Source organism: Salmo salar, chromosome ssa27 (assembly GCF_905237065.1).
Source record: "Salmo salar chromosome ssa27, Ssal_v3.1, whole genome shotgun sequence".
NCBI classification, from domain to species: Eukaryota; Metazoa; Chordata; class Actinopteri; order Salmoniformes; family Salmonidae; genus Salmo; species Salmo salar.
Window position 1 is genome coordinate 31,410,777 of NC_059468.1, and position 16,538 is coordinate 31,427,314.

The 16,538-nt window shown below is 44.0% G+C and overlaps 1 protein-coding gene across 2 annotated transcripts in view; it reads right to left on the reverse strand.

Annotated features, from left to right (window-relative positions):
• LOC106588944 (syndetin) overlaps positions 1–16,538 on the reverse strand; it is a 162,624-nt gene that overhangs the window by 118,954 nt on the left and 27,132 nt on the right. For both annotated transcript variants that reach the window (XM_014178519.2, XM_014178518.2), the window contains exon 5: positions 3,022–3,075. In XM_014178519.2, coding sequence (XP_014033994.1) covers positions 3,022–3,075 — 54 coding nt within the window. The remainder of the gene's footprint in view (positions 1–3,021; positions 3,076–16,538) is intronic.

The following is a 16,538-nucleotide window of genomic DNA, read 5'->3' on the forward strand; positions in this document are numbered from 1 at the left end:
CTGTGGACAGGTGTCTTTTATACAGGTAACAAGCTGTACCTGTATAAAAGACACCTGGGAGCCAGAAATCTTTCTGATTGAGAGGGGGTCAAATACTTATTCCCCTCATTAAAATGCAAATCAATTTATAACATTTTTGACATGCGTTTTTCTGGATTGTTTTGTTGTTATTCTGTCTCTCACTGTTCAAATAAACCTACCATTAAAATTATAGACTGATCATTTCTTTGTCAGTGGGCAAACGTACAAAATCAGCAGGGGATCAAATACTTTTTTCCCTCACTGTACATTCCACATCAGCTCGATCAATACTACAATTAAGCCCTAATCAATTGACCATTAACAGGCTGTTCCTCAGAAAATCACAGACTCTGAGCGCTCACTGGTTATGCACACAGACAATACCCTATAAGGGTGATTCCATGCAGCGGAAAATATTTTTGGTATCTCAGATTGTTCTGGCAATTCTCACACAGGAACTTCATTGGGCGGAAGAATCTTTAACATGCTTTTTATAATTGGATCACAAAGCATTTTTAGGCCTTTGTTAGACCTGTATATTCCTCTTGCTGTCATTATACTCCTAATGTGTTCTCTCAAATATGGAGTATGTCTAGATTCTGAAATACACATTTTCACATTAATTTATTCAACAAAACTACCCTTTTGGATGTAGCTTATTTTTAGACATATTGTTTGTAACAATATACTCTTCCAGAGTGGGCTCTCTTGTACCTTTAATGATATTACCCATTTTACACAAAGAAATGTATATTATAGGTATTTACCATTCTCAGCCCTCTTTTGGGATAGCACATTCAGCAAGACACCAGCAGAGGGAGTTACCTTTGAATACATTTTTCAATTTATTGTGTTGATGGTGCTCATAAAATGTATCATACCTTCAGAATAAGCAGAGAACCCACTCTGGAAATGTAATGTACTTGTAGAGTATATTGTTCCAAGCAATATCTTAAAATGAACACATTCAAAAAGGGTCGTTTTGAGATATTAATATTTTGAATGTTGAATAAATGAATGTGAACATTTGTATTTATACCAAAAATATTTTCCCCTCCCGTTGGCGTGTAAGACATACATGATCAGTGACATCCATCCAAGCTTAATGCACCCTTATGAAGTAAAAACAGCCTCATGATGGCACCCTTCAACTGTCAAAAAGCCATTAGTACAAGAGATGTCATTTCACACCTAAACGCCATCACAACCTGCATACCTAATGATCCAAAGCAGATGTTTCAAGTGAAGGTTTCACTTAACCCTTTACAGCCTGGCACCTACTACCATACCCCGTGCAAAGGCACTTACATTTATTTGTCTTCCCCATTCACCCTCTGAATGGCACACATAGACAATCCATGTCTCAATTGTCTCAAGGCTTAAAAATCCTTCTATAACCTGCCTCCTCCCCTTCATCTACACTGATTGAAGTGGATTTAACAAGTGACATCAATAAGGGATCATAGCTTTCACCTGGATTCACCTGGTCAGTCTGTCATGGAAAGAGCAGGTGTCCTTAATGTTTAGTATACTCAGTGTATAATATAATAACATTATAGCATAGCTAGGCTATACATAGCATACAAAGTAGCCTATACAATAGAGGGAATCTAGGATTTCAACGTTCCTTCTATGAGACAATATCTGCGTCCCAAACGGCAGCCTATTCCCTTTTTATTGGACTACTTTTAGCTAGGGCTCATAGGAGTCTGGACAATAGTAGTCCACTATATAAGGAAATAGGAATAGGATGGATAAAAGAGACAAGACAGAGGAGAAGGAAATTAGAAACAAGCTGTGGTGACATTTCTTTAGGGACACGACACAGAACACAAGATCAGTGTGAGTCAACCTATAGTCACGCAAGCATGCTGTCACCTCCCAACGGGTCACAATGCCCGCTGGGATCAATGGGCCAATCACAGCTGGGTAGATGCGGGTTCAACAAAGGTGACTCGGCTGGAAACCTCTAGCAGCCCCAAAATGGCCACTGCCACCTCATATGGAGACTAGAGAGGAGTGCAGCTGCTACCAGGGCTGGGGTCCATTCCGTGTCAACTCAATCAGTTCAGGATGTGACGAGCAATTCAAGTCATGACTTCAAACATTCACACAGAAAACTAACAGGTGATTTTTTTATTCATGAAACACATTTTCGATTCAATTCGTAATTTAACTGGAATCGACCCCAACTGACTGCTAACCTAACTATGTGGGCTATCCATCCATTTGAAGGGCTCTGGTTAAAAGTACATGGGAATAGGGTGCCAATTGGGATGTGACCACAGTCTCTCGTCAGTGCTCATACATATCCACACACTAACTAAACCATTAATCTGTGGTGCATGGCCTGAGAGGTCTAAATCTCCATGCGCCTGATCAAATATGTCTCCTGTCCGACTGTGAATAGCTTAAACACATCTCAAAGAGCTCATATGAAGGATCAGAGATGAGCAGGAGCCTGGGATGGATACCCTCTCTGTTTTCTCTCTCCTCTTACTCTACTTTCCTCTCCTCTCCCTCCTCTCCTTGGCTGTGGCTTTGATCCAAACACCCAGGAAGTGATTTCTTTATCGAGGGGGATACAGGCTCACTCTCACATCTGCCAGTCACGACAGACAATCGGCCCTGATAAGATTTATATAGATTGAGATAGCGGCTGGTACTGAACAGACGTTTTACTTATAGAGCGAACGCAGTCGGTCGTAGGATATATTCCGTTGCCATGGTAACGCCACTAAATTCCACATTACCTCCTTTGTTATGACTGATTGACAGTAGATATTAATCAGCGAATATAAATCACCATACTATGATGTGTGCAGTCAGTGTTCTGAAAGAAAAGGCAAACCTAAATAAGCTGAGATGAGTCATAGGGAAATTACAGAATGTGATATACTTACAAGAAGAATTTAAACACAGGCTGAGTCTGGGTGAAACTTAAAACGTACAATGGAAAGAAAGGAGGAAGAGAGGAAGGAAAAAATACAGAAAGCATACCTTGATGTAGGATGGCTGTTTTTCCAGGATAAGATCGGCAACCTTTTTGGAAACCTACAGAGAGAGGAGGACAAGAAAAAGAAACCCAGTCAGATGCTTGTAAACGCCATCCCAAGTGAGAAACACACTTATCGTACTATGGTAGAGCATGGAGAAAGAATAGCTGGCTTTGATGCCTGTAACTATAGTCCTTAAAGAGTGACTGCCTCTAAAATGCAACTAATCCCTTTGAAAATAGCATATGTGGCATATGAGTCTGAAACATTTATTCTAGTGTCTGAAATTGACTACAAAGTGTAAATAGGATCATTTTGGTCACAAAGTCAGTCTTATCTAAAGCGGAGTTTGGAACCTCAGTGCGTCACAAGTAAATGAAGGTTGGATTTGAATTACAATTATGTCAACAAATCATGCCCCATCTTGCCAAGCTCCACGTGAAAATCGCCCCTCCGCTGCCCTTCATTGAATGGGGCGCCGTTGTTTCATCACCACCAACACGTTCAAATGATCACTATATGGATTGACCATGCCTCCACAGCCAAAGTTCTATGGTATGCATGCCCTACTGAAGGACCCTAGCTAGTAAGCGGAATAGGTGCTTGAGTTTGTCGGTCCCCAAGTCTGCACCAGTAATGCCAGCTTGGTGTGCAACGACCGGTGGTGGTGAGTATAATCCGAGATACTGGAATATAATGACCTCTGATGTAACTTAGCTAACGACGTTAGATAATGTTATGCTGTTTATGTAGGCAGTTATCATTTGATAAACTGAGACATTACCTGTGAGGCAGGCAAGCTAACTTTATAACGCTAACAAGCTAGCTAGATAAGGGGGAGAGGTTGTTGTCCTGGCACCACACCTGCCAGGTCTCTGACCTTGTCCCTATAGGCTATCTCGTCGTTGATCAGGGCTTTCGGCAGGTTACCTTCACTTCTTGGGCACAGGGACTATGGTGATCTGCTTGAAACATGCAGGTATTACAGAATCGGTCAGGGAGAGGTTGAAAATGTCAGTGAAGACACTGGCCAGTTGGTCCACGCATGCTTTGTGTACACGTCCTGGTAATCCATCTGGCCCTGAGGCCTTGTGAATGTTGATCTGTTTAAAGGTCTTGCTCACATCGGCTACGGAGAGCGTGATCACACAGTCGTCCAGAACAGCTGGTGCTCTCATGTAGGGCTGTGGCTGTCACGAAAGTTTGTCAGCCGGTGATTGTTAAGCCTATAACTGTCGGTCTCATGGTAATTTACCGTTAATTAACATAAACACAGTTAGGGAACATCTACATTTTAAAAAGTGTAATAAATCCATCTAATATAGCCTACACCTTCACAACCTTCCCAGCTGCCCACTGCACTGAGGATAGGAAACTCTATCACCACCGATAAATCCACTATAATTGAGAATTTCAATAAGGATTTTTCTACGGCTGGCCATGCTTTCCACCTGGCTACCCCTACCGCAGTCAACTGCACTGCACCCCCCACAGCTACTCGCCCAAGCCTTCCCCATTTCTCCTTCTCCCAAATCCATTCACCTGATGTTCTGAAACCACAGCTACAAATCAGCCGGGCTAGACAATCTGGACCCTTTCTTTCTAAAATTATCTGCCGAAATTGTTGCAAACCCTATTACTAGCCTGTTCAACCTCTCTTTCGTGTCATCTGAGATTCCCAAAGATTGGAAAGCAGCTTCTGTCATCCCCCTCTTCAAAGGAGGAGACACTCTTGACCCAAACTGCTTCAGACCTATATCTATCCTACCCTGCCTTTCTAAGGTCTTCGAAAGCCAAGTCAACAAACAGATTACCGACCATTTCGAATCCCACCGCACCTTCTCCGCTATGCAATCTGGTTTCAGAGCTGGTCATGGGTGCACCTCAGCCACGCTCAAGGTCCTAAACGATATCGTAACCTCCATTGATAAGAAACAATACTGTGCTGCCGTATTCATTGACCTGGCCAAAGCTTTCGACTCTGTCAATCACCACATCCTCTTCGACAGACTCAATAGCCTTGGTTTCTCAAATGATTGCCTCGCCTGGTTCACCAACTACTTCTCTGATAGAGTTCAGTGTGTCAAATCGGAGGCCCTGTTGTCCGGACCTCTGGCAGTCTCTATGGGGGTGCCACAGGGTTCAATTCTTGGGCCAACTCTTTTCTCTGTATACATCAATGATGTCGCTCTTGCTGCTGGTGAGTCTCTGATCCACCTCTACGCAGACGACACCATTCTGTATACTTCTGGTGTTAACAACCCTCCAGACGAGCTTCAATGCCATACAACTCTCCTTCCGTGGCCTCCAACTGCTCTTAAATACAAGTAAAACTAAATGCATGCTCTTCAACTGATCGCTGCCTGCACCTGCCCGCCTGTCCAGCATCACTACTCTGGATGGTTCTGACTTAGAATATGTGGACAACTACAAATACCTTGGTGTCTGGTTAGACTGTAAACTCTCCTTCCAGACTCACATCAAACATCTCCGATCAAAAGTTAAATCTAGAATTGGCTTCCTATTTCGCAACAAAGCATCCTTCACTCATGCTGCCAAACATACCCTCGTAAAACTGACCATCCTACCGATCCTCGACTTCGGCGATGTCATTTACAAAATAGCCTCCAATACCCTACTCAACAAACTGGATGCAGTCTATCACAGTGCCATCCGTTTTGTCACCAAAGCCCCATATACTACCCACCACTGCGACCTGTACGCTCTCGTTGGCTGGCCCTTGCTTCATACTCGTCGCCAAACCCACTGGCTCCAGGTCATCTACAAGACCCTGCTAGGTAAAGTCCCCCCTTATCTCTGCTCACTGGTCACCATAGCAGCACCCACCTGTAGCACACGCTCCAGCAGGTATATCTCTCTGGTCACCCCCAAAGCCAATTCCTCCTTTGGCGGTCTCTCCTTCCAATTCTCTGCTGCCAATGACTGGAACGAACTACATAAATCTCTGAAACTGGAAACACTTATCTCCCTCACTAGCTTTAAGCACCAGCTGTCAGAGCAGCTCACAGATTACTGCACCTGTACATAGCCCATCTATAATTTAGCCCAAACAACTACCTCTTCCCCTACTGTATTTATTTATTTATTTTGCTCCTTTGCACCCCATTATTTCTATTCTACTTTCACTTTCTTCTACTACAAATCTACCATTCCAGTGTTTTACTTGCTATATTGTATTTACTTTCCCACCATGGCCTTTTTGCCTTTACCTCCCTTATCTCCCCTCATTTGCTCACATTGTATATAGACTTATTTTTCTACTGTATTATTGACTGTATGTTTGTTTTTACTCCATGTGTAACTCTGTGTTGTTGTATGTTGTCGAACTGCTTTGCTTTATCTTGACCAGGTCGCAATTGTAAATGAGAACTTGTTCTCAACTTGCCTACCTGGTTAAATAAAGGTGAAATAAAAAAATAAATACAAATAAATCAATTTATTTTAGACAGCTTTAAAGAAACATGACATGAAGAAAATGTAGTCTATTTCAGAAGAACAGAATAGCATACTCTGAGTTGTCCTTATGTTAGGTCCTGATCTGGCTATGCCAAATGGCTCTCGATCACGTGATCGGGTCTTTCTCACAGGCTACAAGTGAAGACAGACACTCCGGGGACGCAACTGCATGCGTCCATATCCAATTCCGAGGTGTATATTGAAGATATTGGAAGAACTGTCCACATTTACTTTTCGTCAGCCAAAAAGATGAGTAGGCCTAACGAATAGCAAAAGCACTAGCCTATGTCAATCTACTATTCCCCATAGTACAAAAGATAACCTATTCTGTGCGAGAAATAAATATTCCAAACATAGTCTGGGACAGTTGTGGGATGCGTTAGATCCCAAATTAACACAACCTCTAGCATCAAAGATACTTTTTTTACGCAATGAGGCTGACGCAACAGACCAGAAGGTTTAGCTTAAAATGTTGATAAACTGTTAGGCTATTTCTTCACATTAATCGCACAGCAATGCACACATGGTAGTAGGCTATAAGTGTGAATGCTCCATTAGCGGAAAACATTATTATGAAATCTGCAAATGTGATTATGCAAGTAATGCTTTTATCATGAAAATGATCTTCTACACCCATTGTAAATCCGATTAATGTGATACATTTTAAGAAGTTATTTGTCCACTTTAGTTGTGACATAAACCTTACCAAAACATATAGGCCTTTGGGCTAGGCTACATGAGGTTTAGGCCATTCTTGAACATGAGGTGAGACATTGTTACTAATTTGTAAATAAAGCCAGTTTGTTATTTAGAATTATTTATTTCTGTTTTTAGAGAGAGAGAAACCAAAAAACGTACAATCATCTCATGGGTCTCCCAGTCACAGGCATTGAACCAGCATCTGTAGCAACACTGCTATGCAGTGTCTTAGACTGTTGTGCCACTCAGGCGCTGTACGACGTGACCGGTCGGGAGTGGCCTACAGTACTACAGTAAAACCAAAATAAAATAATAAAAACCTTAGTGTAACAACAGTTTTAGTAAGTAATACTGAAGTCGTGCACAATTATCAGATTCTATTTTGGTTTATGTCGCTCATTCATTGTCAGTTAGAGACACAGTAGGACCCAAAAGCATAATAAGTCCTTAACTTCCCCTTGTGCTGGTCTGGAGCAATGAAGTGGTGACGCAGGGTACCGTACGCAACCACAAATTACCTGTAAGTCCAGCAGCAGAATCGCAAACCTTTTAGTGGAGCAACCACTGCATGTGGGGCAGTAGCAGCAGTGTATGTGGATCAGTAGCAGCAGTGTATGTGGAGCAGTAGCAGCAGTGTATGTGGAGCAGTAGCAGCAGTAACAGCAGTAGCAGCAGTGTATGTGGAGCAGTAGCAGCAGTGTATGTGGAGCAGTAGCAGCAGTGTATGTGGGGCAGTAGCAGCAGTGTATGTGGGGCAGTAGAAGCAGTGTATGTGGAGCAGTAGCAGCAGTGTATGTGGAGCAGTAGCAGCAGTGTATGTGGAGCAGTAGCAGCAGTGTATGTGGAGCAGTAGCAGCAGTGTATGTGGAGCAGTAGCAGCAGTGTATGTGGAGCAGTAGCAGCAGTGTATGTGGAGCAGTAGCACCAGTGTATGTGGGGCAGTAGCAGCAGTGTATGTGGAGCAGTAGCAGCAGTGTATGTGGAGCAGTAGCACCAGTGTATGTGGAGCAGTAGCAGCAGTGTATGTGGAGCAGTAGCACCAGTGTATGTGGAGCAGTAGCAGCAGTGTATGTGGAGCAGTAGCAGCAGTGTATGTGGAGCAGTAGCACCAGTGTATGTGGCGAGTTTGAAAGTGTGACTGTGTGTGGCATCAGTATGCACGTGTGCGCATGTGTGTGTATGGGCGTATATAGTGTGTGCGTGTGTTGTGTGAACGTGTGTTGTGTAAGTATGTGTGTATGTGTGAGTACTGGTATCGTCCCAGCCCTAGAACACATACAAATACACAAATATATATAGACACACACACACACACACACACACACACACACACACACACACACACACACACACACACACACACACACACACACACACACACACACACACACACACACACACACACACACACACACACACACACACACACACACACACACACACACACACACACACACACAGCTAGGAACATGAGGTTCCAGAGCCAGTTCGATACACAGCTCCACACTGAGGGGGGCGTTGAGACCTTGTTGTATGGACGGGAGGACGGGGGACGGGGAAGACGGGGTGGACGGGGTGGACGGGGAGGACGGGGTGGACGGGGAGGACGGGGAGGACGGGGTGGACGGGGAGGACGGGGAGGACGGGGAGGACGGGTGGACGGGGTGGACGGGGTGGACGGGGAGGACGGGGAGGACGGGGAGGACGGGGTGGACGGGGAGGACGGGGTGGACGGAGAGGACGGGGTGGACGGGGAGGACAGGGTGGACGGGATGGGGTGTTGACTAGGTTGGGTAAGGGGACTAACTAAAGCTCTGAACAGATCGTACTCTGTTCAACTGCTGTGCTCGTTCACTCGTTTGATCAACTATGTGTATGAGCGTGTGCATGAGAGACATAGTGACTGAATTAAGGAATGTGAGATGGAGAGAGTGAGAGAGGGCCTCTGAAATCAACAACCATATTTATTTTAATAAAATTAAAAAAATACTATTACCTCTAAGGGGGTTATAGATTACCTCTAAGGGGGTTATAGATTACCTCTAAGGGGGTTATTGATTACCTCTAAGGGGGTTATAGATTACCTCTAAGGGGGTTATTGATTACCTCTAAGGGGGTTATAGATTACCTCTAAGGGGGTTATAGATTACCTCTAAGGGGGTTATAGATTACCTCTAAGGGGGTTATAGATTACCTCTAAGGGGGTTATTGATTACCTCTAAGGGGGTTATTGATTACCTCTAAGGGGGTTATAGATTACCTCTAAGGGGGTTATAGATTACCTCTAAGGGGGTTATAGATTACCTCTAAGGGGGTTATAGATTACCTCTAAGGGGGTTATTGATTACCTCTAAGGGGGTTATTGATTACCTCTAAGGGGGTTATTGATTACCTCTAAGGGGTAACAGAGAGCAAAAACAGTTTCTGTTTATGATGATTCAGTTTGTGTGTAAAATATACATTATCTGTGCTCAGCAGCAGTTCAGTGAGAGTGGTAACTTACTTCACTCACAGCACAAAACCAGAAAGATCCAGAAAGAATGCTCATCCCTGGTACAGAGACAATTCTCCTCCTCACTCAAACACAATAAATCTATCTGTCTACAAAAAAAACATCCAAACCAGGAAAAAGCAGATGTGTGGAAAAGACCCAACCACCTGCAGCCGCCCACATGACCAGAGATTAGCCCTCCAATCACCTGTGATCTGACAGAGCCAAACAGCGAGGTATAATTCACATGTAATTGACTGGTATGCAGAGCAGAGTTAATAGCCCAATTATCCGGCCACACGCCTCATGCATTTTAGCTGAGAGCCAAAAGATAGAGCTGTCAATCAGCCAAAACTGCTCAGTAGAAGTCGGAAATGGAACCCTATTCTCTATAGAGTGCACTACTTTTGACCAGAGCTCTATGGGATAGGGCATAAAACAGTAGTGCGGTGTTTAGACACTGCCTAGTGTCAGCGTTTTTGGACACTGCCTAGTGTCAGTGTTTTTGGACACTGCCTAGTGTCAGCGTTTTTGGACACTGCCTAGTGTCAGCGTTTTTGGACACTGCCTAGTGTCAGCGTTTTTGGACACTGCCTAGTGTCAGCGTTTTTGGACACTGGCTAGTGTCAGCGTTTTTGGACACTGCCTAGTGTCAGCGTTTTTGGACACTGGCTAGTGTCAGCGTTTTTGGACACTGCCTAGTGTCAGCGTTTTTGGACACTTCCTAGTGTCAGCGTTTTTGGACACTGCCTAGTGTCAGCGTTTTTGGACACTGCCTAGTGTCAGCGTTTTTGGACACTGCCTAGTGTAAGTGTTCTTCACCAGCTGCAGTTAGGGGTTTAAAAAGCTAACCGGCAATCATATCAAATTCAAAATCAACCAATACTCGAGCTGGAGAGAAACAGTGGGCGATAAGTTAGCCTATACCAGTGCAGCTTCCTAACATTTATCTCAATCATATACGCTGACAGAGAAGTTTCTATGTCAACTAATTGAAGTGTAAAGGAACATTTTGTGTAGAGCCGTGGTGGTGTAGTGGTAACACCCACCGGTACGTGTCACTTAGCCTAAACAACGTCCTGCCGGTAGGTGTCACTTAGCCTAAACAACGTCCTGCCGGTAGGTGTCACTTAGCCTAAACAACGTCCTGCCGGTAGGTGTCACTTAGCCTAAACAACGTCCTGCCGGTAGGTGTCACTTAGCCTAAACAACGTCCTGCCGGTAGGTGTCACTTAACCTAAACAACGTCCTGTCGGTACGTGTCACTTGTCCTAAACAACATCCTGTCGGTACGTGTCACTTGTCCTATACAACATCCTGTCGGTACGTGTCACTTGTCCTATACAACGTCCTGTCGGTACATGTCACTTGTCCTATACAACATCCTGTCGGTACATGACACTTGTCCTATACAACGTCCTGTCGGTACGTGTCACTTGTCCTATACAACATCCTGTCGGTACATGACACTTGTCCTATACAACTACCTGTCGGTACATGTCACTTGTCCTATACAACATCCTGTCGGTACGTGTCACTTGTCCTATACAACGTCCTGTCGGTACGTGTCACTTGTCCTATACAACGTCCTGTCGGTACATGACACTTGTCCTATACAACTACCTGTCGGTACATGTCACTTGTCCTATACAACGTCCTGTCGGTACATGTCACTTGTCCTATACAACGTCCTGTCGGTACGTGTCACTTGTCCTATACAACGTCCTGTCGGTACATTTCACTTGTCCTATACAACGTCCTGTCGGTACGTGTCACTTGTCCTATACAACTACCTGTCGGTACATGGCACTTGTCCTATACAACGTTGTCGTGTCTTTGGCTATGCCGGATTAAGTGATATGACATGCTAACCTATAAAATTCTTTCTCTAATTAATATTACCTGATTAAGCTAATCATGTAAATGTAATTAACTAGAAAGTCGGGGCACCACGGAAGAACGTTTATAGAGCCGTTATCTTCCGAATAAACTCTTAAAATACTTAGTAATACTTTACATCGATAGCAGTCAATATTAACCCTTATCTTATTTTCAGTCTCATAATGAAAGTTGTAAAATTCTTGGCTATCTTCACGAACCCTGGCTAACAAGTTGAATCATCAATACCAAATTGGGTTTAATTATTTATTTACTAAATACCTAAACTAATCACCCAGAATTACATATACACAGAATAAAATGATGTCATACAGAAAACGTCCTGGTGGACGGAACCTGTATGATGGCTGGTTACACAAAGGAAAGGGGGTTGGGCTTGAATGAAAGAGCGGGAAGACTTAGGAACAAAGAAACAGCAGCTATGCTATCGTAAATACATTATCTTATGCATTACTAAATTACCGCCCATTTGGAAAAGGAAAATGCAATAGATATTTACTCTGAGCTGCGCTTCGGTATATTGGTCGTAGATGCTGGCCGGGTTGGCCAACAGATCTTCCTGTCCTCGGAAGAATGTCAATGGTGGTAAAGTGGATACGTGGTGGTATCTTCGTCTGGTTGTTAGACTGGATCCGTCGTCCGTCCTTTCCTAGCCCACGTCTACAGCGGCCGCTGCTAACTCAACGGGTAGGAAGTATCACTTCTGTAGTGAATAAGCTCAAAGTTCATACCATTCGCCACCAAAGCTCACGCCGAGGTTGGCTTAGTTCTGTACTTGACATGTGTGTCCTTCTAACGTAGAGGCTGCAGACCTCACGTACTGGAACATGTGGTTATCTTTTCATCAAAGGCTTATATAGTGGAGAGGGGGAAGGATGTGTTTCATCGTTTATAACCCCTGTCTCTTCACAGGGGTGGGCCACTGATCAAGCAGGGCACTTTCCTTATGAAAACCCAATTCTCTCATTTTGAAGCAAAAATTATATTTAATCTCCTAACAAACAATTTCAATATCAAACATTTCAATTGCATAACAATTCCATGTTACTCTGATAACTAGAGGGTGTATACTTTCTCAGGTACAGTTTATGTCGTCCTGTCATCAGTCATAATGTCTCAGATGACAACCGAACTGACATTCATACTCATTACGTTCCCAAGCATATTTCCAACTGGTTTTATTACCAAAATATGGTTCCTTTTCCCCATTTGTTTGATGTTCCCAGACTCTCTATATTTAACACAGGCTATTCAAGTCCTTCAGTAGGGTCAGAAAGAGAGGGGAAGGGAGAAAGGTATTTATGGGGGGGTCATAAACCTTACCCACAGGCCAACGTCATGACAACGTCCTGTCGGTACATGTCACTTGTCCTATACAACGTCCTGTCGGTACATGTCACTTGTCCTATACAACGTCCTGTCGGTACATGTTACTTGTCCTATACAACGTCCTGTCGGTACATGTCACTTGTGCTATACAACGTCCTGTCGGTACATGACACTTGTCCTATACAACTACCTGTCGGTACGTGTCACTTGTCCTATACAACGTCCTGTCGGTACATGTTACTTGTCCTATACAACATCCTGTCGGTACATGTCACTTGTGCTATACAACGTCCTGTCGGTACATGACACTTGTCCTATACAACTACATGTCGGTACGTGTCACTTGTCCTATACAACGTCCTGTCGGTACATGTTACTTGTCCTATACAACGTCCTGTCGGTACATGTCACTTGTCCTATACAACTACCTGTCGGTACGTGTCACTTGTCCTATACAACTACCTGTCGGTACATGTCACTTAGCCTATACAACATCCTGCCGGTACATGTCACTTGTCCTATACAACGTCCTGTCGGTACGTGTCACTTGTCCTATACAACATCCTGTCGGTACGTGTCACTTGTCCTATACAACGTCCTGTCGGTACATGTCACTTGTCCTATACAACATCCTGTCGGTACATGACACTTGTCCTATACAACTACCTGTCGGTACATGTCACTTGTCCTATACAACATCCTGTCGGTACATGTCACTTGTCCTATACAACGTCCTGTCGGTACATGTCACTTGTCCTATACAACATCCTGTCGGTACATGTCACTTGTGCTATACAACGTCCTGTCGGTACATGACACTTGTCCTATACAACTACCTGTCGGTACGTGTCACTTGTCCTATACAACGTCCTGTCGGTACATGTTACTTGTCCTATACAACGTCCTGTCGGTACATGTCACTTGTCCTATACAACTACCTGTCGGTACGTGTCACTTGTCCTATACAACTACCTGTCGGTACATGTCACTTAGCCTATACAACATCCTGCCGGTACATGTCACTTGTCCTATACAACGTCCTGTCGGTACATGTTACTTGTCCTATACAACGTCCTGTCGGTACATGTCACTTGTCCTATACAACGTCCTGTCGGTACGTGTCACTTGTCCTATACAACATCCTGTCGGTACATGGCACTTGTCCTATACAACGTCCTGTCGGTACATGTCTCTTGTCCTATACAACGTCCTATCGGTGCGTGTCACTTGTCCTATACAACATCCTGTCGGTACGTGTTACTTAGCCTACAACTACCTGCAGGAGATTGGGGTTCAATCCCCAAGTCCACTGTTTCTCCTACTTGACCGTCTCCCCATTTCAGCTACTTTTATTTTTATCATGGAATAATCCTATTCTTTGAGGGTTTGAGAGGCAACATTGTCAGGTTCATAAGCCTGCCAGAGAGACAGGGAGTGAGGAAGAGGACTCTTGGGCGGCGGAGGCATCACCTCAGTGGACAGCTACACTAAGCCGACTAGGATGCAACTGTCAGTGTGTTGGCGATGGCAGGAAGTAACTAATTAGATATAAATTAAACATGGTCTCCCTTCTCGTTAATGAGGGTAAACAAACGGCAATCTGATGATTACTGTTCTGCTGCCAGTGTGTGTGTGTGTGTGTGTGTGTGTGTGTGTTGCTGAAAAATTAAATAAAAACTACTTGAAAAATCTTCATAAGGAAATGAACTTGAGATTGTTCCACTTCAGTTTGGGAGATAGGCCTACACACATGAACTCTAAAGTTGCAGCACTACTGTGTCACCAGTACAATCAAATCAAAAGCAGCCATACACAAAATCGAATCAAATCCCGATCAGGCCTCTAACGAGCAAGAAAATTATTTGCCATAATAGTTCACACTGAGCTTAAGTTCTATAATTTCTCTCATCACCTAAACGGCCCAACATCAGCCCCAAGTAGTGATTTCATACAATACAGCCAGACTACTTTACCAGTATTGCACCAAATTAGATTTGTATAGGTCGTTAAGAGGAGACAGACAGTGGTGATGTACATCAAGCAGCTAAGTAAACATGGTGGCTATTTAAAGACTGTCTTCGTCCCAAATAACATCCTATCCCCTATATAGTGGATAGTATAATAACACCCTATTCCCCAAAAGTAGTGCACTGTGTAGGGAATAGGGTGTCATTTGGGAAGCAGAGAGAACTGGAGCCCAGGAGGAGCCCTGGTCAATAACACTTACTGTCCTGAGGCTCAAAGCACACTGCTGGCTGGCCCCTCTTCCTCAATCCATACTGCCGGCCACTTCCTCCTCTTGATAGTCCTGGATGAATCCATACTGCCGGCCCCTTCCTCTTTATAGTCCTGGATCAATCCATCCTGATGGTCCTGGATCAATCCATCCTGATGGTCCTGGATCAATCCATCCTGATGGTCCTGGATCAATCCATCCTGATGGTCCTGGATCAATCCATCCTGATGGTCCTGGATCAATCCGTCCTCGATCAATCCATCCTGGATCAATCCATCCTGATGGTCCTGGATCAATCCATAGATGTTTGTCTATTGTGTATTGTGAGGACCTGGCCATCCCTACCTTCAGGCTGTGCTCAAACCCAACACCCCAACCCGAGCACTCCATTCTGCCTGCCTCTGGTCTCTTTGCAACTCCCGCTCAGCCCAGTCCAAGCTCTTCTCTCTCCTGGCACCCCAATGACAGAACCAGCTTCACCCTGAAGCTAGAAGAGCAGAGTCCCTGCCCATCTTCCAAAAGCACCAAAGAGCATCTTAAATAATCCCCCTCCTCACCTTGACCCCCCCCAAAATAAAATAAAATAATAATCTCCTGAGCCAACACTTGCACTTGACAGTCCTCCTCCCCCCACCCCCCTTTCAGCTTTGACTTAGCTACTTCAACGAGGAAAAGTTAGAGATGCACGCACGCACACACGCACACGCACACACACACACACACACACACACACACACACACACACACACACACACACACACACACACACACACACACACACACACACACACACACACACACACACACACACACACACACACACACACACACACACGTCTATGCACCCAACATATCATAAATCAGTTTCTCACTTGAACGAAACCCGGCACTCAGGTAGTCAGTTAACAAGCTGTATATAGGCCTAGCTATGTGCTATGTACAAAAGAGTCCACTATATATACATTCCATATTATGAAAAGCAGTGAGATCCCAACAGTAATGGTAACTGTCATGTTACTATAATACATTAGATTGTCAAACAAGATCCACAATAACACTAAGAGAAAGAATAGCAATCTACAGGAATACAAGTACTAGGAATACTATAAGTAATACTAAGAGTACTAGGAATAATACTAGGAATTTACTGAAATACTAGGACTACTAGGAGGAATACTAGGAATCTACAGGAATAGTAGGAATACTAGGAGGAATATGATGAGGAATACTATGAGGAGTACTAGAAATACTAAGAGGAATACTAGGAGGAATACTAAGAATCTACAGGAATACTAGGAATCTACAGGAGTACTAGGAGGAATACTAGGAATCTACAGGAATACAAAGATTCTACAGGAATATTAGGAGGAATACTAGGAGGAACACTAGG